The sequence below is a fragment of the Streptopelia decaocto genome (genome assembly GCF_964273445.1).
Source record: "Streptopelia decaocto genome assembly, chromosome: 10".
In the NCBI taxonomy this organism is placed as follows: Eukaryota; Metazoa; Chordata; class Aves; order Columbiformes; family Columbidae; genus Streptopelia; species Streptopelia decaocto.
In genome coordinates this window covers 1155516-1178531 of record NC_138665.1, presented here as the reverse complement: position 1 = coordinate 1178531, position 23016 = coordinate 1155516, and the positions used below count along the sequence as shown (strand labels likewise).

Below are 23016 nucleotides of genomic sequence, written 5' to 3'. Positions count from 1 at the left end.
AGTGGAACCTCCTGTGTTCCAGTTTGTACCCATTGCCCCTTGTCCTATCACTGGCTGTCACCGAGAAGAACCTGGCTCCATCCTCCTGACACTCACCCTTTATGTATCTGTAAAGATTAATGAGGTCACCCCTCAGTCTCCTCTTCTCCAAGCTAAAGAGACCCAGCTCCCTCAGCCTTTCAGCCCTTAGCTTGATGTCAGCATGGTGGCTGATGTTGCACCCCTGCATTTTGGGTGTGCTGGCCCATGTGCAGCTGCAGCCTTCCCCCGCCACTGCAGGGGGTCATGGTGGTTTGGGGTGGTTTACTTCTCTGCAGGCCAGTCTCTGGGGTAACTGGAGGGACTGGGAGGTTTAAGAGGAGTGCAACAGCACCATGTACCAGAGGGGTGCCCATCCCAGGGCTGGGACAACCTGCCCCCCCCAGCAGTGTGGCTTGCGATGCTTGGCAGCGCAGCCGAAGAGCTCCTGGTCCCTTTTGTGTCACCAAAGGACACGGTCTCTGTGTTTTCAGCAGGTGATGGAAGAAATCCAAGGACAGAGGGAGTAAACGGTTGTGCCTACTCCAGCCAGGGAGCTGCGTCGACATGCTGTGGGCAGCCGAAGCAAAGTATCCATAAGCTCTGCCTCTACCCAAGCACCAGTGAGGCAAGGCTTTGGCAAAAATCTTGACAAAATGCTGCAACCCAAGTCTCCACACAATAGCTCCAGGTGACAAATGATACTCCCTCCCCTGCCACTTCCCTGCCCTCTATTCGTAACACCCAGGCTGAGAGAAAACATGAGCCATTGCTCTTGCTAATGCTGGTCGTCACCCAAGCAAGGGCAGCTTTTCCATGAGCCAGAAATCATATCAGACCCCAAGCTGGAGGCTAACCACCCTCACTAATGCTGTCACAACACATGCCTGATTTTTTAATATGTTAATGAGTCAACAACAACAAAAAAACGTGTAAATGTCAGTCAAGGGAAAAAGCTGATGCTCTGGAGTGTTTTGAGGAATTTGATCCAGTTGTCTCAATGTATTGCTGTATTAATTATCGTAGACAACTGCAAAAGAGCAGAGGAACTCTCAGTTTTAGCCGCTGGCCCGGTCAATGTTCTTTCTACTGTAAAAGACACAAGTTCACAGAATCACAGAATCGACTGGGTTGGAAAAGACCTCAGAGATCATCCAGTCCAACCCTTGGTCCAACTCTAGTCTGTTTATTAGATCATGGCACTAAGTGCCATGTCCAGTCTCAGTTTAAAAACCTCCAGGGCCGGTGAGTCCAGCACCTCCCTGGGCAGCCATTCCAATGCCTGACCACTCTCTCTGTAAAGAATTTCTTTCTAATATCCAGCCTAAATTTCCCCTGGCAGAGTTTAAGCCCATGCCCCCTTGTCCTATTGCTGACTGCCTGGGAGAAGAGACCAATCCCCACCTGGCTATAACTTCCCTTCAGGTAGTTCTAGAGAGTGCTGAGCTCAGCTCTGAGCCTCCTCTTCTCCAGACTAAACAACCCCAGCTCCCTCAGCCTCTCCCCATAGGTCTTATGCTCAAGTCCCTTCACCAGTCTTGTTGCTCTTCTCCGGACCCGCTCCAGCACTTCAATATCCTTCCTGAACTGAGGGGCCCGGAACTGAACACAATACTCCAGGTTCCATGCTGCCCAAGCGCTGCCGAGATGTGCTGCTGCCGGAGCTGCGCTGCCTGTGTTTCTGAAGCTTTAAGCTGACCCTGGTTTGCTTTCAGCAGAGCTCTGCCTGGCGTTTGGGAAGGATGACCAGGAAAGGCAGCTCCATCAGCACCCATAGGTGCCATCATGTTTAAAGCACCCCTGAACTAGATCAGGAAAAAACAAACAAACAAACAAACAAACTTATGTTCCTTTTTTCTCCACTTTGTTGTAACCCCTCTAATAAACGTGTTCCACATTGGATACTTCTGTGTGTATCCCCATCTCGCTTCCTCGGGCAGAAGACAACTCCATCCTATTTCCAGCCCCACTCATGGGCTGGTTCCTGTCCCTGTGAGTGCTGGACCAGGTTTCACTACCCAGGTATGAACTGAGGGTTTTGCTGCCATTTCCACAGCTGCCTCTGCCCTCGGCTCCCCAGCCAGGCACTGGTTTACATCGATGAAAGGGGAATGCTGTTTTGGGAAGCACTCGGCTTCTCACTCTGTGTTGGACCTGCCTTTTCCCGGCTGCTGAGCCCTGTGAGGCTGCGATCAGCTCAGGGTCTCCCCCAGTGCCACTGGGAATCATCCAGGCTGTCAAGCAACAGGAGGGTGCTGGGTGCCTTCCTCCCTGTCACCACTGCCCTCCACCTCATTACTTCAAGCCCCGCCTGAGCTCCAGGCAGCTGAGCACACCAGGCCCTGCCAAATCCCCACCAAGCAGTGGCAGCAGGGATGCTTCCCTCTCTTCTCAACTTATCCCATCAGCTGCATTGGAACATCCCCCATCCCCACACCAAGCTGGATTGAAGGTGTCCATAGGAGGAACAGTCCTCTCCCCAGCTGGATTTGGGGTACAGGGGACCACGTCCCACCAGCCTGGGCAAGGCTGGAGCTGAGCCAGGGATGGGCACTTCTCCAGTGTGGCTTGGACAGGGACAGAAAGCCCAGGGCAGGGACACATATCCAGTAATGCTCATCTCTGAGAGTGCGGCTGCATGCAGCAAAGAACCACAGAATCCCAGAATGTCAGGGGTTGGAAATGCCTCTCAGAGACCCACAGAGGTACTGGGCCAGAGCTGCATCCATCCTGTCCCAGCTCACTTCAGGTTATTCAATCAAGGATCTTTCCTGTGAGAAAGGGGGAGGGGTTAACAAAAGCACATGCAGACACAGCCCAGGTAGACAGGGAAATAGGAGATTATGCCAAAGACCAAAAACCTCCATTCACCAATTGATGGGGCACAAACAACCAGCAGGCAGAGCTTGAGAGAGGACAACCCTGGAGTTTGCAACTGATAAGAGGGGAGAAGCAGAAGGGAGGTGAGGAATTGGGATATTTGAGAGGGAATATGGCACTGTGCCAAACTTCCTAAAGCACGGTTGGAGGAAGGAGTAGAGAGGAGGGTAAAAGGGGCTGGTTGTGTGTAAATGGCACGTCTCTGAATCAGCCCTGATCACTGCAGTCTGCTCCAGCTTCCCATTAAATCCTTTCTCAACTCTCTGCGTCATCTCGCTCTCCAACCCATGCGGGATGTGCTGTAAGGACTCAGAGCCAGCAACTGGTGGAGACTGGTGTGAGCAACCGATAGGAGGAGCCATAAAGGTCATAATAGGAAAAATACTGGTGGAAAATGTCTGCTGAAGTGCTGACAGTAGCAGATGTCTGCGGGCAGTGCCAGCCTGGGGACCAGGAGCATCCTTGAGGAGCACAGCTGGCATCCGTGAGCTGCAGCTGGTACCCGAGAACCTGAAACAGCCCGGGATACCCTCCATAACCATAAAAACAAGAAATGGCAACAACAAACTTATCATCTGAAAAGGGGAAAACTCATCAAAAAAAGGTGAAAAGCAGTCTGGAAAAAGGAGGAATCAGTGACAGGCATTGTCTGCTTCAGCTGATGGAAGAGAGAAACAGCCTGGGAAAGCAAGAATTGGTCTGAGAAAAATAGAAACCAGCATCATCTATGGGCTGTTCTGGGCGAAAGAAAGACATCTGTTCCAAATAGTGGTGTACTACGCCCCCTCATGTCACTACAGCACAAAAATCACTCGCTTTCTACCCCAAATGGAGTCTCTCTCCCTACAAGAATTTCTCTATGAGAGAGGACCTGTCCCAGGGATGCCTGTGTGACTCCAGATTCCCTGACACGGGAATCCATGCAGGGAGACTTTGTCCATCATCAACTGATGAGCACTATACTGGTGACATTTAAATTATTCACATATATAGGTATTCATATTAGAAATAAATCATAGTTATACGTGTTTCTAATATTGATATGTAGATACTTGCCACCTTAGTAGTGGTAATTTTGTTACTAGCTTGAAATACATACATATACTTGCTTCTCTGGGAGACATTTTGTAGCAACTTGAAATATATACTTGCTTCACCAGCAGTAATTTGTTTGGCTGGCAAACTTGAGCACACCGCAACGCTTCTGCTGCTTGGGACAGCTGCTTGGTCAGATTTCATCTACACAGCAAAATGATTTGATTTCACAGCCCTTTGCTAACAGCTTTGCTAATTAGGTGGATGGTGCATTAACCTGCCGAAGCTTCCCAGGGAGAGGGAAGAGGCCCAGGAGGGAGGAAGGACATGGAAGGCACCAGCACAAAGATGCAGAGGAGATGGACACTGGCCATGTCTCTCCCACAGGTACCCTGCAACGCATCTGACACCCTCCCGTATGCAAACACAGGCACATGTTTACTCAGGGCACATTAAACTATTCCCAAAGGCTATTTTTCCCCCACCAGATTTAGCTGTTACAACAGCACAAAGGTATTTCCTACAGCCTAGAGGACGTTTTTACGACTGCAAACGCAGCTGCTCTGCATAAATGTGCATACAAAGGCCACCAGATAAACCTGGAAGCTAAAGGAGCACCCACAGGGTGAACCCCAGACATCTCTGACCCCATCTCACTTGGGTGGAATCTTCTCTCAAGTCCATCTACCCCAGGACTAGGAGCTGTGCCAGGGTGGCTGCTTGGCAGGTCCTGGTTGAGTCACCAGGGAACTGATACAGGTTAAAAATACCCTCACCTGGCTTCGGAGCAAGGTTGTTGGGATGGTTTTAAGCCCAGCTCAGTCCCCCAGGCTGCAATCACTGCAGGAGGAGCTGGGCTGCGCAGAAGAAGGACAAACGGGGATGCAGGAGCATCACAGCAGTAGTAAATGGCCTCCCCAAGCACGGTGGCTCTTCCTGCAGGGCTGGGCATCAGGGGTAAATCCAGCTTCTCAAGGTCTGCCACCAGCTCCACCCCACCACCGAAGCCTGGAGCCCACACACGTCCCGCAGCGGGGAGCACACCCTGCACTACCGCAGGCTCTGGATCCCCACCCTGAAGATCACATCAGCTGGGATTATACAGGCGCTTTTATTAGCAGCAACAGACATGAACAAACCACAACATCTCCAAAATGATTTACAGACAACTCTCCAAAAAGTTTAGAAAAGTATTTTTTGTAAAACATGAGACATGTTATACCTACAAGTGCAACAGAAAATTTGACAACCTGCATTGCAGCTTAAAGCTGACATTGAAATCTAGTTTACTGCACCCAAACTGCCCTGTTTCCTTTAGTGCTTTAATTGCAACATGAAATCCCAGGCTGATAGATGGCCCTTTGCTGCTGGCCCCTTTATATCCCAGTTATCTCACAGGACAGAGCTCCATGGGATGTACCAGTGCTGGAGTGGGCAGCATCCAAGACACTCGAGCCAGTTCACTCTCCTGTGATTTCCCTGTTTGCCCCAGAAAGAGATGTAGGGCAGCTTGGTGACTGCTCACGTTGTGGGATATGATTTGAGCCTCTCCCAGGTGTACATCTGTTCCCCAGAGAGAAGGGATAACTCTGAGGAGAGGGACACCCACTGCTCCCCTGGCCAGGAAAGCCCTTTGCAGGTCTACAGGCAAGACCCAAGCTCTAAAAACACCCACTCGTACCACTCTCCATTTGCTGACTGTGGCTTGGGGCAAGGAGAGGTCCCCAGGCCACCAGCTGCTGGTGGTCACCAGAAGTGACCAGGACACCCAAAACAGCTGCACCCACAGAGGTGCCGGGGACCAGCTCAGTGCCTGAGCCTAAACCCATCAGAATGAAATATGGGTGCAAATACCCTGGTCTGATGATCAGCAAAAAGCACCTTGTGAGGTCCAAGGCTCCTGGGAGAGCATCCAGTTCTCTCCAGTGTGAAGATGGAAGTTGTGCCTTCAGGCTAAGTAATTTCAACTATAAGAATGAATAATGACCCCCTTCACGAGCAAAGCCCAGAAGAGCTTTGCAGAAGCAGCGTGGGGAAGGGAGGCAACAAGAGCAGGGGCTGGGAGCAGGGCTGCCCCAGCCATATCAAACCAGACCAAGTCTACCATCACCCGCAGGAGCAGCAAAAGCAAAGGACAACACGTAGGACCCAGGTGGTGAGTGCTCAGAAGAGGAGGACACGTCCCCAGATCCCGTCAGAGCCCAAGGCTGGAGGACAGAGGAGATGGGCTTGGGAGCATCCCTACATCTCCCATACCGGGCTGTGTCACGACAGCACTCCCCAGCAGCCCCAGGACTGTGTGTGTGTCCAGTGGAGATGGAGCATTTTTCCAAAGCAGTCAGCCCATCCACAAGCACTTAGCCCAGATGGGCTCTGCAGGAAGACTGGAGACATGAGGAGGTCTGGAGCACAGCAGCAGCCGGGTCTCCAGACACAGCCATGCCCACTTCTCCCCCAGGGATGTGCAAGGGGCCTTGGGGACGAGCAGGACAACACAGAAATAGTCCAAGCTGGTGTTACACAAAAAATATTTGCGGGCTTCGGCAGCTTAAGCAATTCAGAGGCTGGGACAGCATCCAACATGTGGCGCTCCCCGGGCAGCATCCACCACCATCAGGGGAAGGCAGCAAGGGCACAGCTGCTCAAGATCTCCACCTGCAAGGAGAAGAGAGGTCTCCATCTAAGCCATCTCCTGCGTGCAGATCCTGCATCTGACACTCACTCAAACCCCCTCCGAGGCCTCAGGCAGCTGCAGGGTGGTGGCAGCACTGAGAAGTTCAGAACTTGTGTGCTCTGCTCCCAATTTCAGGAGATACTTCAGCCAATTTATCTCTGGGAGGAGCTATCTGGGACCTGGCTGCACAAGACAGCTGAAAGCTCTCTTATTTTTGACTGGCCACAACATGGGATGTGGTTTCCAACCCTTAGGGGATCACATCCTTGTCCTCACCTTCCAATAAGCTCCAGTTAACAGCCCAAGTTTTTTGTGGTCACATAGAATGAGCAATCTCCAATAGGATTTCAAGAATCACTCCCCAGAAATCTCTGGAGCCCTTTGGACAATTAAAAAAACAAACAACACCCATTAAAGAGCATATTTCAGAATGAGTCTGCACATCCTCTGCATCTGGAGGCTGCTGCAGCTTGAGTTATGCCAATCTGGAAAGCATCACAGGAAACCAAAGTCTGGCCCCTTGTGAGCCACAGATGTGATTCGGAGAAGGTGTTTCCCCTCTGGGCAAGAATCTGCTCTCCCAAAAAACACAGCATGAGTTTTTGTCTGCTTTTGCAATGGAAGGAATTGGGACAGGACCACCACTTATCACGGCAGTACATGTGGCTACAGAAAACGTGTAACGAGAATCTAAAAGCCAACGTAGAGGGAGAAGAGCTGATGGAGCAGATGGACGATGGACCAGGAGGAAGTCTGAAGTTCCCCCCTGCCTGGCAGCGCCCAGCGCCCGCTTTGCCAGAGATAGCCAGCAATATCAGGCTGCGGGTGAGGAAATGAAGGATATTTTCAGAGCAAATCCCAGTGGGGACTGAACAGACAGGATGGCAAATCCTTTGAGCCCCCAGAGCAGGGAAAGCAACCCCTCAACTGCATGGAGAGGTTGGCAAAGGACCTGAGCTCTCCCACTTGTCCGGTTAACTCAGTTCCAGCCAACGATAAAACTTTGGCTTGTAGCCACAGCTGAAGGAGCAACCCAAGAGAGGGACTTAAAGCACCTTACCTACAGCCATTGCGACACGGGCGGTCCCTTCTCCTGCACCAGACGAAGACACCTGGGGACAAACCAGTCATCATCTCCGTTACACCACCTAGAGATGGTGCTCAGACAACACTCGGATGGGAAACCTCGAGCCAGCACCCCTTGACACAGGGTTGGTGTTCGGGGTCTGCAGGAGGCCCCCCTGCCCATCTCCACACTGCCCCACAGGTACTGATTGCCCAGCCCAGCCGATGGCCAGGGAGCAGCGCGGGCCACCAGCTCTGGCCACGTGTGAGCAGGGACACGGGGAGTGTCGCAGGGATGACGTGAGCAGGAGCGCACCTTTGCCAGCACCTACCCAGCGCCTGGAGGCTTTTCACAGGAAAAACCTGAAAGCTTTGTGCAATAGCAAAACATACACATAAATCACCCAGGGAGGACCTCCCACTTCTCTTTTAAACTGACAAATCCTCTTCTCAGGTCCAGACTTGGACTTTTCTTTTAACACCCCTCCAATTTTGCAGTTGGTAATCTGAGAATTAAAATCCCCACTATGCCAGGGACTGGGGATGAGCCAGAAAAAATGCTCTCCAGCTCCAAAAAAGGAGGAAAATCAAGACCACTGATTAAGGAAGCTCATTTCCTTTCTAAGGGCAGAAAACCACAGCAGACCATGGTTGGTGGGGGGGCTCAGTGCTCTTACCCTAGAAGGGATGTGCAGCTTCCCCCAGTAAAGTATAAATCTCATGCCCACTCTAGACACACAGGGGAAGTTTTCATGACAACCTTCCCTCCCTCTGGGAGCAGAGAGGCAAGGGAAGGCAACAGAGGACAAAATTACCTCCAGCAGCGATGCAGCAACCCGCCAAAATCCAGTAAAGAGTCAGCCCCAGCACTCACCTGCGAGCGAGCCCATGATAACGCACGCCAGGAGCACGGGCAACACCACATTTGCAGCATCTGCAAAGGAGAGGATTCACAGTCTCTGCAGCCAGACCAAATTTAACCTCCTACCCACAGCCTCCAAGCAAAAACCCACCAACAGGCAGTTGTGCCTGGTGCAGGGACACAGAGATATGTTTTCTTGGGCTATTTCCCTTGTTTCTTTTCCCGGGCATCAGGAAGAATTCCCCACTTACTCTGCACATGGAGCAGGAAGGAGGTTTCATTCTGGCTGACTTCATTGCGGACCACGCAAGCGTAGTAGCCGCTGTCATTTATTGATGCTTTAATGATGCACAGGGTGGTATTGTCAACAAACTGGATGTGGTCGCTTCCCAGAAGCAGCTCCCCATTTTTCTTCCACCAGTACAAGTCTGCCTTCCCTTCCAGGACATTGCAAACCAGTTTGGTGTTGCCTCCTTCCTTCACGGATGAGTTGCCCACAATTTCTGGCTCGGACAGCGGTTCTGGGAGAGACGAAGCGACTGTCAGCATTCAAACCCACGGCTCTCCGGACGCCAGACCGGAGCACCTTCCTCCGCAGCGATTCAAGCTCTCCAGCTGTGGCGGAGGGTTTGCTATCTCATCACTCACCGACAACGCGCAGCTGGAACCAGTCTGTGGCCTCCAACTCGGACCTGAACCGGTACAGCTGGTCATCTCCCTGCTGCAGCACGATCTGCAGCGAGAAGTCCGTTTCATTGAACCATGTGCGATTCTCATAGGGACGAGACACGTTGGCAGGTCTATCAAAAGCATAATTGATGATGACTCCTTCCTGCGAGCCGGTTTTGTATTCCCAGAAGACAACTTCGCTGGCGTTCACTGGTGGTACTGTCAAAAGCACAGTGCAGCCCACAGCCGAGACGAGTCTCTGTGATGCTGGCCTGAGGTCAGCAGAGTAGCATGGAGAAAGTGTGCGGGCTGAAAAAGAAATCAGATGTTACTCTGCAGCCCCTGAGAGTCAACTCCATGCACCTGGGAGGCGGTTGTATGTATTGGGTTTGCTTGGTAAGGTTTTAGCAGCCAGAGGGCTGCAGGGGTGGCTTCTGCGAGAAGATGCCAGAGATTTCCCCCATGTCCAACAGAGCCAATGCCAGCTGGCTCCAAGACGGGCCTGCTGCTGGCCAAGATTGAGCCCATTGGCAACAGGGGTAGTGCCTCTGGGATAACATATTTAATAAGGGGGGAAAACTGTTGTACGACAGCCACTGGAAGAGAGGAGTGAGAATATGTGAAACAGCCCTGCAGACACCAAGACCATTTGAAAAAGGAATGGGAGGCGATGCTCTGCCCATGGAGGTCCACAGGGGAGCAGACATCCATCCACAGGTGGAGAATTTGGGAATGAAGTTGAGCCCGGGGAAAAGGAGTAGTGAGGAGAAGGTGGTTTTAGAATCCCATTTCCATACTGTGATTCGACTAGAAATAAATTAAACTAATTTTTCCCCGAGTGAAGTCTGTTTTGCCCATGACAGTAATTGCTGAGTGATCTCCATGCCCTTATGTTGACCCACAAGCCTTCATTATGGTCTCTCTTCCCTGTCCTGCCAAAGAGGGTGGTGATCAAGCAGCTGGCTGGGCACGGGGGGCCCAGCCCCAGTCACCCCCCTGCACCGCAACACCCGCCCTGGCTCAGCAGCTCTGCAAACAGCGGCGCTGGGGCTTCATTATTTCTGGATTTAAGCAACAACATGGAAAAGCAGAAAGTCCGAACATTTGCATATGAGTTCCCTTTGTATCTCTCACCCGAAAAATGCAGTTCTTTGCCTTAAACGTTCAGCTGGTGTATCTGCACAGCGCCAGCAGCTTGAACCTGGGGACAACTCCCCGATCCCACTCAGGAGTCCTTTTCCTCCCTCCCCCTCTACCAAAGGCACAAATCTGAGCTCAAGGAGCCCTCCCCACAAACAAGCACTTTCCCATCGGATCACTGCCAAAAAATGGCATTAAGAAACGGGAAAGCCAGTGAGCCTCTTCCCGATCCTCATTGAAAAGTTCTTCTCCGGGGAAAAGATGGGGCTGAGGAGTGCCCAAGTCCAGGACTTGCCTTCCCTTCTTCAAAAACGAGTCAGGAAAAAGGGTCCTGCGCCCCTAAAGCCGGGGGAGAGGCTCGGCGAGATGCAGCCCCGCTGCTGAGCTACGGCTGCCCTTGCTGCAACTGACAACTCGGCAGCTCCCGAGTCAGCAAAACACCCCAAACCGCGCGGTGCTACATCCACGGACACTCCCGGAGCGTGAACGACCACCCACCCGGCATGCGGTCCCGGGGGGACCCAGGGACCCCCCTGTCCCCCGGTGAGCAGAGACTTGCCTGTGATCCCCAGCCCGGCCGCCGAGCTGCCGGGGCAGGCGAGGAGGAGGAGGAGGAAGAGCACGGGCAGCATCGGCGGGGCCGGAGCGGAGGCAGCTCCGCCATGAGGCACCGGGACGGGGCGGGGGGGTGACCGGGAGCCGCCCCTCCCGCAGCCCCTCCGGGCTTGTGCCGCTGTCGCTCAGCGGGGTGACCTTGGGACAGAAGCCAGAGTGTCCGGCTGCCGCCCGCAGACCCGGCCGGGCGGCCCCGCCGCAGCCCGGGGAACCCGCCCTGGCTGGGAGCGGCGCCTCCTCGGAACAGGAGGGGTCAGGGTGGGGGAGCGCGGGTTTGGCTACTGGCTCCGCAGTCCCGCTTCCTCCTTCTCGTCTTCTCCCCTCCCCTTCCTAGAGCGGCCAGACTCAACACGCAGGAATAAATCCACAGGCAATGCCTCCCGCCGCCTCTCAGGTACCTGCCCTGTTTGCCACGGTTCCCTTTACAAATGTTTCTTTGTTAAGTTTTCAGACTTTTTTTTTCTAATTTTTGGTGCATGTTTTCTTCTGTCTCTCTCAAAATCACCAAATCGTATATGAACTAGTGACACATCACGCTGGTGGATGATGGGGACACGTTGGCCTTCCACTTAGGGCGATGTAGATGTTGAGACTTTGGGATTTTCTTCTTTTCCTGTGCTGACATAGGACATGAAAAGAATGCCTACTTTTTCCAAGGATTTGTCTGCTCCCTAGGCTGAAACCAAACTGCATGGAGGGGGGAAGAAGTGTGCTAGGGGAGCAAAAGGAGATTGAGAGCTTGAAAGGACCGGTAGCAGATTCTTAGACCCTGTCATTCTAGAATGATTTGGCTTGTGCAGCAGTTGCGAGGTCCGTAAATTTTGTCACAGAGGCACCTCAAAGTCAGTTTTAGACAGACAATGAGTTCCAAAACAGACTTTATTCTGGCCGGAGAAGTGCAGCCAATAAACCGACCAGAAACAGGGTTCATGCAATTAGTTAGCACTCCGACAACATAAAATACAGGTTTGTATATCAGTTGAGGAGATTATTGGGGTACAGCAAAATAAGAATAAGGGTCCACAGCGTGCACGCACACACAAGAAACAAAACCAGAGCCCTCTGACTCCAGGGTACCCACAAGAAATAATCACTCGCCTGGGCTGGGCAAGGACTCATTCACGGATATATCCAGTAAATAACGACTCACCCAAACGAGGAGGTGAGGCGCTCTCAATCCCGGGAATCTCCTTAGACAGCGTCCCAGTCTAAGGAGAGGGCTCCGGTTCACAGACCCGCTGCTCTGAGAAGACCAGTCCAAGGGGGCCTCCAGCAGGGACCCTGTTTTATAGTCTGGTCAGATCTGGCTGTGGGCATTAAAACATGGTCCAGAAGCTTCCTGCTACTCTGGGCACCTCCTTTGTTAACGACCCCGCCAATTGGCTGAGGGTCTCACCCCTCCTGCCCCCCCAGCAGGTGGAGGTGAAGTCACCCTGCCCCGGGATAGAGGAGGATGTGACTGTCAGCACCTTGGTACCACCCCAGGTGTGTATGTGGGGACAGGCACAGTGGGGCACAAAAGGTGCTAAAGAGCCATCAGCTGCCGCAGTGAAGGCTCCAGATCTCAGGGGGATGTGCAACTGCCACAGGTGCAAAAAATCCAAATGCCAGGTCAAAAAGGGCACTCATGGAATTGACATATTCCCTGGCCCCATGGGTCATTTGCAGGACTGTGAGAGCACACGAAGGAGCCCATGACAGTGACAAAGAATTGGGTTTTAATAATGTTACCAGAGCAGCTTCCTACCATGAGCTCAAGAGGATGGGAATGTGGCTAAAACGTGGCTTTGCATCACAGGGGAGACCACAGAGGGCTGCATAGGGTTTATCACATAGAGTACGAGGTGGGTGAGGATTTTTTTCCGTTCCCCTGAATTGTTTCCATCACCTTAGCAGTGTGGAAGGGGAGTGAAGGGCGTTTCCACAAAAACAGCTGCTTTGCAATAGCAAAACCCTATGCAGAGCTTTGTGTGGTGGTGTCTAAGGAAACCCTGGAGTGAGATATATAGGTATACACAAAAAATAAACCAAGCCAAACTGGTTTGAAAACACACCATGGAGGAGAGCTTCCCGTAGAAGGCAGGTTCAGACATGGATGCAGCGCGTATTTCAGCCCCAAGCAACTGCAGAAACACAATGAGGTCAAACCTCACTATGGCTGGGCCCCCTTGGTCCCCTCCCGATGCCTTCAGCAGTGTGAAGCGGGGCTGCTGGTGTTTGGGGGACCCTCCAGTGTCCCCTGAGATGGATCAAGGCTCAGCTCTCCAGCAAGGGGGCGAGCAGCCAGCTTTTCCTGACTTGGGAATCCCTCGGCAGAAGAAAGGGACCCCATCCCGGCACCACGTGTGGGTGCAGAGGGTCTCGCCTGTTATCAGCCTGCAAGCCAGCAACACCAGCACTGTTACAGCAGCCAACACCTGCTGGCACCAGAACCAGGAGGTGGTGCCCAAGCACCGGGGCACAAGAAAGCCAGGAGGATGAAGGTTCGTGCAGTAAGATGGGTGCTGCAGTTCAGCAGGCCAGCAGTGACATGTTTCTCAAAGGCAGGAGCCTCCGGGACAGGGTTTTGAGCTGGAGCAAACCTGCAGACCTGCCAGGAGCAGGAGCTCAGCACAGAATTCAGGGAGATAACAAAGTCAGAGCAGAGGGTGGCCTACAGCCCCGAGTAGGGGACCATCTGGACCAGCCAAAGAACCAGCAAAGTCACCAAGAGGGGTCAAGTTTGGAGCAAGAGGGCTCTGGCAGAGATCTACAAGTCCCCTGCTGAAGAATCTGAGAGGAGCATCAATACACAGAATAGGTGGGTAAAAGAGATGGAAACAGTGAGGCAGCAAACAAGGCAGGCACGATGGCGAGGCAGCAAGAAGGGCTGCAGGCAGCAAGCACGACATGGCAGCAAGCTGGTGTCGAGGCAGGAGTCAGAGCGTGGCAGTGAGCAGTTCCCAGGGCAGCAGTCATGGCCCCACCAGCCTGGAGACGAGCAATCAGGGCCGCCTGATAAGCTAAAGAAGGGCCACACGTTACCCTCTGTCAACACCCAGCTGCTGCTGCTCCACCTGGAGTGCAGAGCCTCCAGGGACTAGAGCCTGTGGGAGAGGGGCAAACAGCTGAGCTTTGGAGGAAAAAAAGTCAGGCAAGTGCAGAAGGACACACAGTGCAGCTGTTCCTGGGCCCCACAGCTGGGCTAGGGGAAGCAGAGCACACCTACGACCTCCAGTCTCTAGGGCAAGGGACCCTGGATGGGCTGTACAGAGAAAATTCTCATCAGCTGTGAAGAAAAACAAGTGAAACTAATTCAGAGAATCCATGAAAGAGCTCAGCACCCTGCCATGCAGCAGTCCCTAAGGGAAGGGGCTGCTGGCATCCCCGAGCTGTGTGGTGGTCCAGAGAATGAGAGACACAAGGCTTGTGATTGCTCCTGGCAAGTTATTGACATGGCTGTGAAAGGAGAGACCAAGGGCAGTGGGAATGCCCTGATGGTGGGACTGGAACGAAAGCCAAGATTATGCATTGCCGGGACGGACTCACTAACAGGGTACAGTGCTGCACTTGCTGCCGTTGATAGAAGAGCACCAGCACCGTGGAGGCGAGGGACTTAAAAATGGAGGGGCAATTGGCTCATGGAGGTGTTCCGAAACACCCCTGCAATGGGGAGGTTCCTTCTGAGACGAAGGGGATGCCGTACGGTGCAGGTCAACCAGGCCAAGTCGGCAATAGATCGCAAATGTTCCACACCCATGACTCGAATTGGAGACAGGCGGGTGGGAAGGGAGCCTGAGGGGGATCCAGCCAAACTGCCGGCTTGCGGCAGCACCAGCCCAGGGCTTCCCGCAACCAATGCCGGGACACCCCGAGGACAGAGATTTCCTGCAGCCTTCTTTGTCCTGAGGTGGAGCAGGAACAGATGAGCACAGGGGAAAACTGCCATTTTTTTAATTGGCTTTAATGATTTCTAAAAACAATCCAAGGCCGAGCAGAGGCTGGCAGCACCATGTCCTCAGGGCAGGTGAATCCCGCGGTCACTGTCCATGCACCCATCCCTGGCGTGGACGCTGCGCAGGCACCCGCGTGGCGCTGGCAGCCGGGCTCTACTCCTCTTGCTGTCCCGCAGTGCAGCTGCAGCGGAAAGCCCTGCGCAGAGCCCGCAGCGCCCTCCGGAACCGGGAAGGCCGTCGCCGTGGAGCTGGGCCCTGCGCTGGGCAGGCCATGTCTGTGCTGGTCTCTCCCCCCTGCTCTGCAGACATTGGAGAAACCGTGTTCTCTTCTTCAGCCTTTGCAGCTGGGACGAGAGGGGCTGTGCTGGCCTGTCCCTCATTGTCTCCTGCCAAAGGAGCCTCAGTGGCTTCAAGTCCTGCAGGTGCTGGTGCTGCCACTGGAACATCCACGCATTGGGCCAGGTCCTGCTGTTCCACCGCTTGCTGGCCAGGTCCCTGGATCTCAGCCTCAGCCCTGTGCACGGCCTCACTGATGATGTGCTCCACAATGTCGGACAGGTCCACATCGTCCTCTGTGGGGCTGTGCTGGGCAGGTTCCAGGCGCTCTGCCTCTGCTGCCGCCTCTGTGTCTGTGCAGCTGGTCAAGCCAGACCCCTCCTGGGGACCTGCAGAGGCATCCTGGAGGTGCTCCTGGACCGAGGGGTTGATCCACATGCTGTGGATGATAATGTCTCCGCCTTGACACCCCTCTTTGCTGTTCTCATCTTGCAAGTCCCTGTGCTGGGCCAGGTCCTGCTGTTCCTCTGGTTCCTGGCCAGCTCCCATGATCTCAGCCACAGCCCTGCGCAAGCTCTCATTGAAGATGCGCTGGGCTGTGTCCCACAGAGCTGCGTCGTAGGCTGTGGGGCCCTGTGGGGCAGGTGCTGGGCACTCTGCCTCTGCTGCTGCCTCGGTGTTGGTGCTGCGAGGCCAGCCAGACCCCTCCTGGGGACCTTCATGGTGGTCCTGGACGTGCTCCTGGACCGAGGTGGTGACCGAGGTGCTCTGGATGCTGTGCTGGCCCAGGCTGTGGCTGACCTCCGAGCAGGAGGAGGAGCAGGACACAGGGGATGGAGGTGGCAGTCCCGGCACTGCAGCAGCTGCTTGCGGCCCCGTCCAACCACCGGCCTTTCCCTCCTGCCCTGTCCCGTCCCTCCCCTGTGGCTTCTGGAGCAAGGGAGGCTGCCCAAAGGGCTGGGAGTGGGCGTTCGCCTCCTTCTCAGTTGCCATCTTGGGTCTCGTCTATCAAAGAGCCGCAACGGGCACCCAGGGGAGATGCTGCCTCCTGAGAAGCTTTTGCCTCCTGAGAAGCTGCTGCCTCCTGAGAAGCTGCTCTCCTGGGAGTGAGCACCCCAGGGCTCTCGCTCCTTAAATACCCCCACGGTCAGGGCGGGGTCCCCCGTGTCACAATGGCCTTTGGTTATGATGAGGTGCCCACATCACAGAGCCCGGCGGTCGCCACGGAGACACCCACCTCCGGGCCCGGCTGGGCCTGGCTGTGCGCGGCGTGGGGCAGCCCCTGCTTGAAGGAGGAGGGAGCAGAGAATGGCGAGGGAAGCTGTCCCCAGCACACAGCACCCCGTCCCCCAGAGCTTTGCTCAGATGCTGCTGCCTGCTCCGCTGCACCTGCAAGAATCCGCATTCAGAGCTTGTTGGCAGGACAAACCAAGGGCCACTCTACAGCCTCACCACACTGATTCTTTGTTTTCAACATGATTGTCATGAGTTTTCTTAAGTAGGTATGAGCCTCCTTTGAAGAAAAAGGCTGAAGCCACATTCACAAAACCGCACAGTCTGTTTTCAGCAACAGAATCTACTGTTTCCCCCTTTAGTGACAACCAGGATCCTCTCAAGGTGCGCTTTTACAGTACTTGTGAGCTGTTCAGTGACTCGCTTGCTAAAGGAGGTGGCCTCATCCAGCTCCCAGTTTTAGCCTGCCAGCTCTCCAATGCATTGCCTTAGACAGAGGCCTGAGGAGAAGCATTGTGTTGCACAGGGGTCTCCAGCCTGGAAGGCTACTGCTAACAATGGCTGCTGTGTGGAGTTTGCCTGCTGCTTCAGCCAAGCTAGCCCCCACCTCCTAAAAGGGATTGTTAGACGGGTCTCTCTGACCCAGGGACAACCGCTGCCGTCCAGAAGATGGATTCTTACCTGCAGCCTCAGTCACACCTTGTCCCCCACCCGCTCCCTCGAACAAAGGACAACAAAAAAGAGCATGCCCAGAAGCTGGCCAAGGGTCCTGAGGTCACCCAATGGACCAGAGAGATAGCCCTGAGTGCAGGCCACGCAGGCGCAGACAAGCGCTGGCAAGAGAGGCAAAGACTTTTCGAGCCTGCACAGTTAAGCCCGGATTGAGAAACAAAGGTGGAGATTGGCCTGAAACAATGGGAGCGAGGGGGGGTGAAGAAGTATAAAGATGGTTCCTGACTGGACGTCATTGAGATGTCCCCACCAGAGGATCCCAAACCACTATGGAGGACCGGCAGGACTCCACGGGACTGGACCCCAGAGGGACGGACACCTTTGGAACTCATCTGCTGGTAAACCAGTCCTCATTCCTGTTATAGGAAAATAGGGAATTAGGATTTTAGGCCTAAATCAGTGTTATAAGCTGTGCTGCTAAGGCTGCAAGTTTCAGCCTTGTCTCCTGTATAGCCCTTTCCCAGAACCACGAGCGTGGTTACCTTATGCTTGCTTTGTATCCTTAGACATTGATAAATGCTATTCTTAGGTTTACTGATTTTGTACTAGATTGATATTTGTACTAGATTGATGAACTATGGATAACAAATGAGGCAGGTGGAACTTCAAAGCTAGCCCTGTAACTGAGGACTTTCCGTTCGGTACTTTCCGAAGTGGAACATGAAGAAAGAAGTGAAACATGAAGACCACTGGGACGGAAGGAACCTGAAGACATCAATAGAAGACATCAATAGTGATAGACAGTGATAAATTTTGCTTAGTTGCATAATACCTGTTAGAACCCTATATAATGTTTAGCTGTATTACTGTATGATTGTCACTCTCTGAGGAGGTGATCCAACCCTGCTGTTCCTGCGAATCTTCTACAATAAATACTGCTCAGAGTAACCCACGAGAGTTCGAGTCTCTCTCCAGCGCCTTCCTAATAACCTTTTTTCAATTCCCCTCTTTTCCTTCTTCTTTCCCTGTTTCTTTTTCCTTTCCTGTTTTCTTACTCTCTCGCACAAGGGGGAGAGTGCGTGGGGGAGAGGAGTTTAACAATACATCTGCCAGGGTTTTATTGTCACCCCGCAATCTTAACCCTCGACACAACTAAAGCACAACCAACCTACAAGTTTCTTGCAAGTCTCGTCCCAACGCACACAGAGCATCTCCATTTCTTTTTCATCATTTTAAATGGGCAGATGGAATTTTCCACAAGAATATCCCCAATCTAAGCAAGACTCACTGTTCAGCACACCAGTCCTGCACTGACCTTGCCGCCAATAGGCATCCTGTAGAACATGTTCCATACTACGATTCCTGCCACGACTTTATCCCTGAGGTAGAAAATGGCACCATCGCCATGCCCTTCTCTTTGCTTTGGAACTTGAGGCGCTGGGGGAAAACTTGGAGGAATGTCCATTTCTGATGCTTCTGCTTCAGTCTCTTGATCGAAGGGACCTTGTCCCTCTAGCAAAGAGATGTCCAAACATCCAGTGCAGAAGAGAAGCAGCAGCTCTTTGCCGGTGATGTTGAGAGCGGACTAAAGAGCAGGGCCCTGGAAGAGACGGAGGTGTTGTTCTTTTCTTTGCATCCAGCAAACGTTTCAATAAGACGAGAACGAAACCATCCTGACATGAAGCACAGCGCTGGCCGTTCCCGACTTCCATCACCAAAAGCAAAAGGCAGAACAGCCTGCTTCTTTAAGGCAGTGTAGACAAAATAAAGACGCTTGGAACCACAGCAGCTCTTCTGTGCAAAACCTGATCATTTGATTGCTATGGAGAAAATTCAGCCTCCCTGGGAAAAGAAGTTTGAATTTTGGGAAATGAGTTACCCAAGGCCTTCTTGGAGGAACGTTACGTTTGAATCCCATTTGACTATCCAAACCAGCCTTTAAAGCTTGGTGTAGGAAAGAAGCAAACAGATTGATGTCTCCTGGAGCTCTGCAGCGTGATCAGACCAACTCTCTGGGCACTATCCAGCGAGACACGTAAACCTTCACGCACGGACACAGCTCCCGAGCACGACTCCAGCCCTCCCTGATTGCTCCCTTGCACTTTTCAGCATGGCTTTTGCTGTTAATTTAGCAAGAACTCCTCCTGTTGGCAAATTACTGTTGGTAAACTACTGTCAACAAGTCCAATGGCTTAGTAGCCTACATTGGGACCCAGATTGCTCCGAGGAAGGAAGTGTTGATTTCAGAGAGAACATATAATACAGATTCAAGAGAAGTACACATTGCTGTGTCAACACCTTGAACTGGGCACCTGCTGAATTGGAGCTGGGGGGCTTAGAGGAGTCAACGCAGCTGTGATTTGGGGCCCAGCAAGTCCCGTGTGTCAAAACTGTTCCAAAATCATGCCGAGGAAACAGATGCTTCCCACAAAACGATATGGGCATCTCTAGATGTACATCACTACCTTTCTGGCCACGGCCCCAACTGACTTGTTGCGGCTCAGCCCCGCAGCACCAGAACATGTCGCCGGTCACCTCCCGCCTGAGGAGCGCAGGTTGGACAGCTGTGGCAAGTTACTTGCTTTGTTCCATGTCAATTTTACTCCTTTGGCTTTTTTGGGAAGTGTGGCTGTTTCACGTCCACTCCATCATGACGTTCCAATTTCCCTGAAAGCACTGGCGTCACCTTATCCCAGAGAAGGACCGCGCTGTGAGTAGGAGGAATACTCCAGTCCAAGCCAGGAAAAGAAGGGCTCTGCTCCGGGACGTGGCGGTGCTGTGCTTTGTCCTGAGCCCCCGGCCGATCGCAATCAACTGTGCCCTTCCCAGGCAGAAATTCCCCGCAGGGCAACTCGGCAGCTGGAGGCTGGGAAGAGAGATGCTGCTGCTGCCCGGTGCTGACCCAGTCATTGCAATCAGCTCTGGTTCTGTGCAGTGCACGGGGGTGCTGGGGAAGAGGAGGATGCTGCGAAGGCTGCAGCCCGGGGCATGCAGCAGCCACAGACAGCCCTGGCTGGTTTGCAATGCGCCACACAGGGATCAGCAGCTGCTGCGGCTCTTGGCTAACTGGGTTTATACCTGAGCCTCCCTCCATTTTTGGGCCCCAGAAAAACCCAGGGCAGAGTAACTCGCATCTGAGACGAAGCTCTGAGCGGGTGGATTTCTTGTCAAGACCAGCACTGTTTGCGGCGCTTCTCCCCGGTCTCTCAGGCCTGAACGTGCTCTCGTGACGCTGGAAGCCTTGTGCATCAGAGCCTTGTGCAGAGATGGATCATGGCTCAGATTTCCAGCAAGGGAGCCAGCAGCCGCCTCTTCCTGACTTGGAAGACGCTCAGTAGAGGCGAGGGACCACGTGTGGGTTTGGAGGGTCTCAACGGTATCAGCTCATGTAGGTGCTCCAAAACACCCCCGCAATGGGCAGGTTCCTTGTGAGACGAAGGGGATGCCGTACGGTGCAGGTCAACCAGGCCAAGTCGGCAGTAGATCTCAAATGTTCCAAGTCCTTGACTGGAATTGGAGACAGGCGGGTGGGAAGGGAGCCTTTGGGAGGGCAGCGACTAGTCGCTGCCCACCTGGTGTAGGGAGGCGCAACCAGCTTGTGTAGCAGGTGAGTCCCACCCACACGGTGCTGCAGCAGCGGGTGTGGTAGCTTGTGCAGCAGGGTGCAGAGAGCACTTGTTGTTTGTCAGCCCCTCTAGCTTATTGCCAGCGTCCCGGACTGCTGACGACCATGGTCGCCACCAGAAGGAGAGCTTGCCTCAAACAGACTGTAGCTACACAGACTGAGGTTCTGTCCCGAACGGTGGCTGTTCAGGTCTCCGGCTGCAGGGAGTGCCAGAGCCTGCTGCTGCCGGGGCAGGGAGGCCAGCACTCCACCTGTGTGAGGGGTGAGCAGGTGCAAGATCTGCTCGACATGGTCGTCAAACTTAAGGAGGAGGTTGAGACGCTGAGGACCATCAGGGAGTACGAAAGGGAGATCGACTGGTGGAGTAACACCCTGACGTGCCAGTCGGAAAGGTCCCAGGGAGGTACCCCCCAAAAGGAGATGGACCTCCTGCCCTCTCGGACAGAGGCAGAAGTCCTGAGACGGCCCCACCCTTGTTGCTCTCAGGCAGAGGTAGGGGACCGAAAAGACGACAAGGGTTGGAAGCGTATTCCGGTTCGGCGTCGCGGGCAGCCCCCCTCCCTGCCTGCTTTGTCTCCCCAGGTGCCCCTCCGTAATAGGTTTGAGGCCCTGGATCTTGAAGAAGAGGTAGGTGAGGAGGTGATGCCAAGCCTGCCCACAAGATCACGTAGGAAGAGGCAGTCGACTTCACAACTTAAGACTGCCTCTGATAAGAAAGAAAGAAGGGTGATTGTAATAGGAAATTCCCTTCTGAAAGGAACAGAGGGCCCAATATGCAGAGTTGACCCTCATCTTAGGGAAGTTTGTAGTCTACCTGGAGCCCGGATCAAGGATATCGCTAGAGAGCTCCCCAAACTGGTGCACCCGACGGACTACTACCCGCTGCTGGTCTTCCAGACAGATGGGGAGGAAACTGCTTCCCGTAGTCTGAGGGGGATGAAGAATGATTTCAAGGTCTTGGGAAGGATGGTGAAAGACTCAGGGGCTCAAGTGATCTTCTCTTCACTCCTTCCATCTTCAAGTGATGATGTGGGATGGAATAGGAAAATTCACTCTCTAAATGGTTGGCTCCAAGACTGGTGCTACAGGCAGGGCTTTGGATTTTTTGATAATGGTTGGTTTTATAAGACACCAGTCCGGACACTGTCACGTGGGAAAGGTTTATCTCGCAGGGGCAAAAGGATGCTGGGGCAGGAATTAGCTGGGCTCATTTGGAGAGCTTTAAACTAGGCTCGAAGGGGGATGGGGTTGTAGCTGGGCTTGTCCCAGTGGGGCTGTATTCTAAAACTGATGAGGACCGGGTGGCCTCCTATGCCCCTAGGGAGAAACTGGTGTGCTCTGCTCGCTCCCTGAAATGCCTGTATACCAATGCGCGCAGCATGGGGAATAAGCAGGAGGAGCTAGAATCCTATGTTCGGTCGGGAGATTATGATCTGGTGGCAATTACAGAAACATGGTGGGACAGTTCACATGACTGGAATGTGGTCATGGATGGCTATGCCCTTTTCAGGAAAGACAGGCCAGCCAGGCGGGGTGGTGGAGTTGCTCTCTATGTGAGAGAGCAACTACAATGTACTAAATTCTGCCCAGGAGCGGATGACGAGCGAGTTGAGAGTGTATGGGTCAGGATCAAGGGGCAGGCTGGCAGGGCTGACACTGTTGTGGGTGTCTGTTACAGGCCACCAGATCAGGCTGAGGAAGTTGATGAGGCCTTCTATGGGCAGCTGAGAGTGGCCTCACAGTCACAGGCCCTGGTTGTTGTGGGTGATTTTAACTTCCCTGATGTTTGCTGGAAGGACCATTCAGCCAGCCAGCCACAGTCCAGGAGGTTCCTCCAGTGCATTGATGAGAACTTCCTCATGCAGATGGTGGAGGAGCCGACTAGGAGAGGTGCACTGCTGGATCTCATCCTCACTAACAAGGAGGGTCTGGTCGAAGCAGTAAAGGTTGAGGGCTGCCTGGGTTGCAGTGACCACGAGATGGTGGAGTTCAGCATCTCGTGTGGCAGGAACAGAATAGCAAGTAGAATTGCAACCCTGGACTTCAGCAGGGCTAACTTTGGCCTTTTCAAGCAATTGCTGGGGGAAATCCCATGGGCAAGACTGCTTGAAGGAAAAGGGGCCCAAGATAGCTGGGTGGCATTCAGAGATTGCTTCTTCCATGCTCAGGATCAGAGCATCCCCACACGTAGGAAGTCAAGGAAGGGAGCCAGGAGGCCTGCGTGGTTGAATAGGGATCTGTTGGGTATGCTCAAGCAGAAGAGGAGAGTTTACAGGTCATGGAAGCAGGGGCTGGCCACTTGGGAGGAATATAAGGC

General features: G+C 53.5%; 2 protein-coding genes across 4 annotated transcripts in view; one reads left to right on the top strand and one right to left on the bottom strand.

The window, feature by feature from the left end:
- LOC309444422 (uncharacterized protein) overlaps positions 1 to 23016 on the top strand; it is a 207908-nt gene that overhangs the window by 13950 nt on the left and 170942 nt on the right. The window contains exon 11 of one of the 3 annotated variants that reach the window (XR_014185020.1): positions 516 to 1175. Coding sequence is in view for 1 of the 3 variants with exons in the window: in XM_082062221.1 (XP_081918347.1) it covers positions 513 to 548 (36 nt within the window). In the remaining 2 variants the exon portion in view is untranslated. Of the gene's footprint in view, positions 1 to 512; positions 1824 to 23016 lie in introns of those variants that run through there. The other 2 variants (XR_014185021.1, XM_082062221.1) reach the window with 2 other exon arrangements.
- On the bottom strand, positions 5032 to 11192 carry LOC309444238 (transmembrane and immunoglobulin domain-containing protein 1-like). The gene is made up of 6 exons (XM_082061901.1): positions 10903 to 11192; positions 9183 to 9512; positions 8786 to 9055; positions 8547 to 8606; positions 7668 to 7719; positions 5032 to 6588 (listed from the first exon to the last, which is right to left on the bottom strand). Exons 1-6 carry the CDS (start codon positions 10973 to 10975, stop codon positions 6576 to 6578), a joined length of 798 nt encoding a protein of 265 aa, XP_081918027.1. The 5' UTR covers positions 10976 to 11192; the 3' UTR covers positions 5032 to 6575.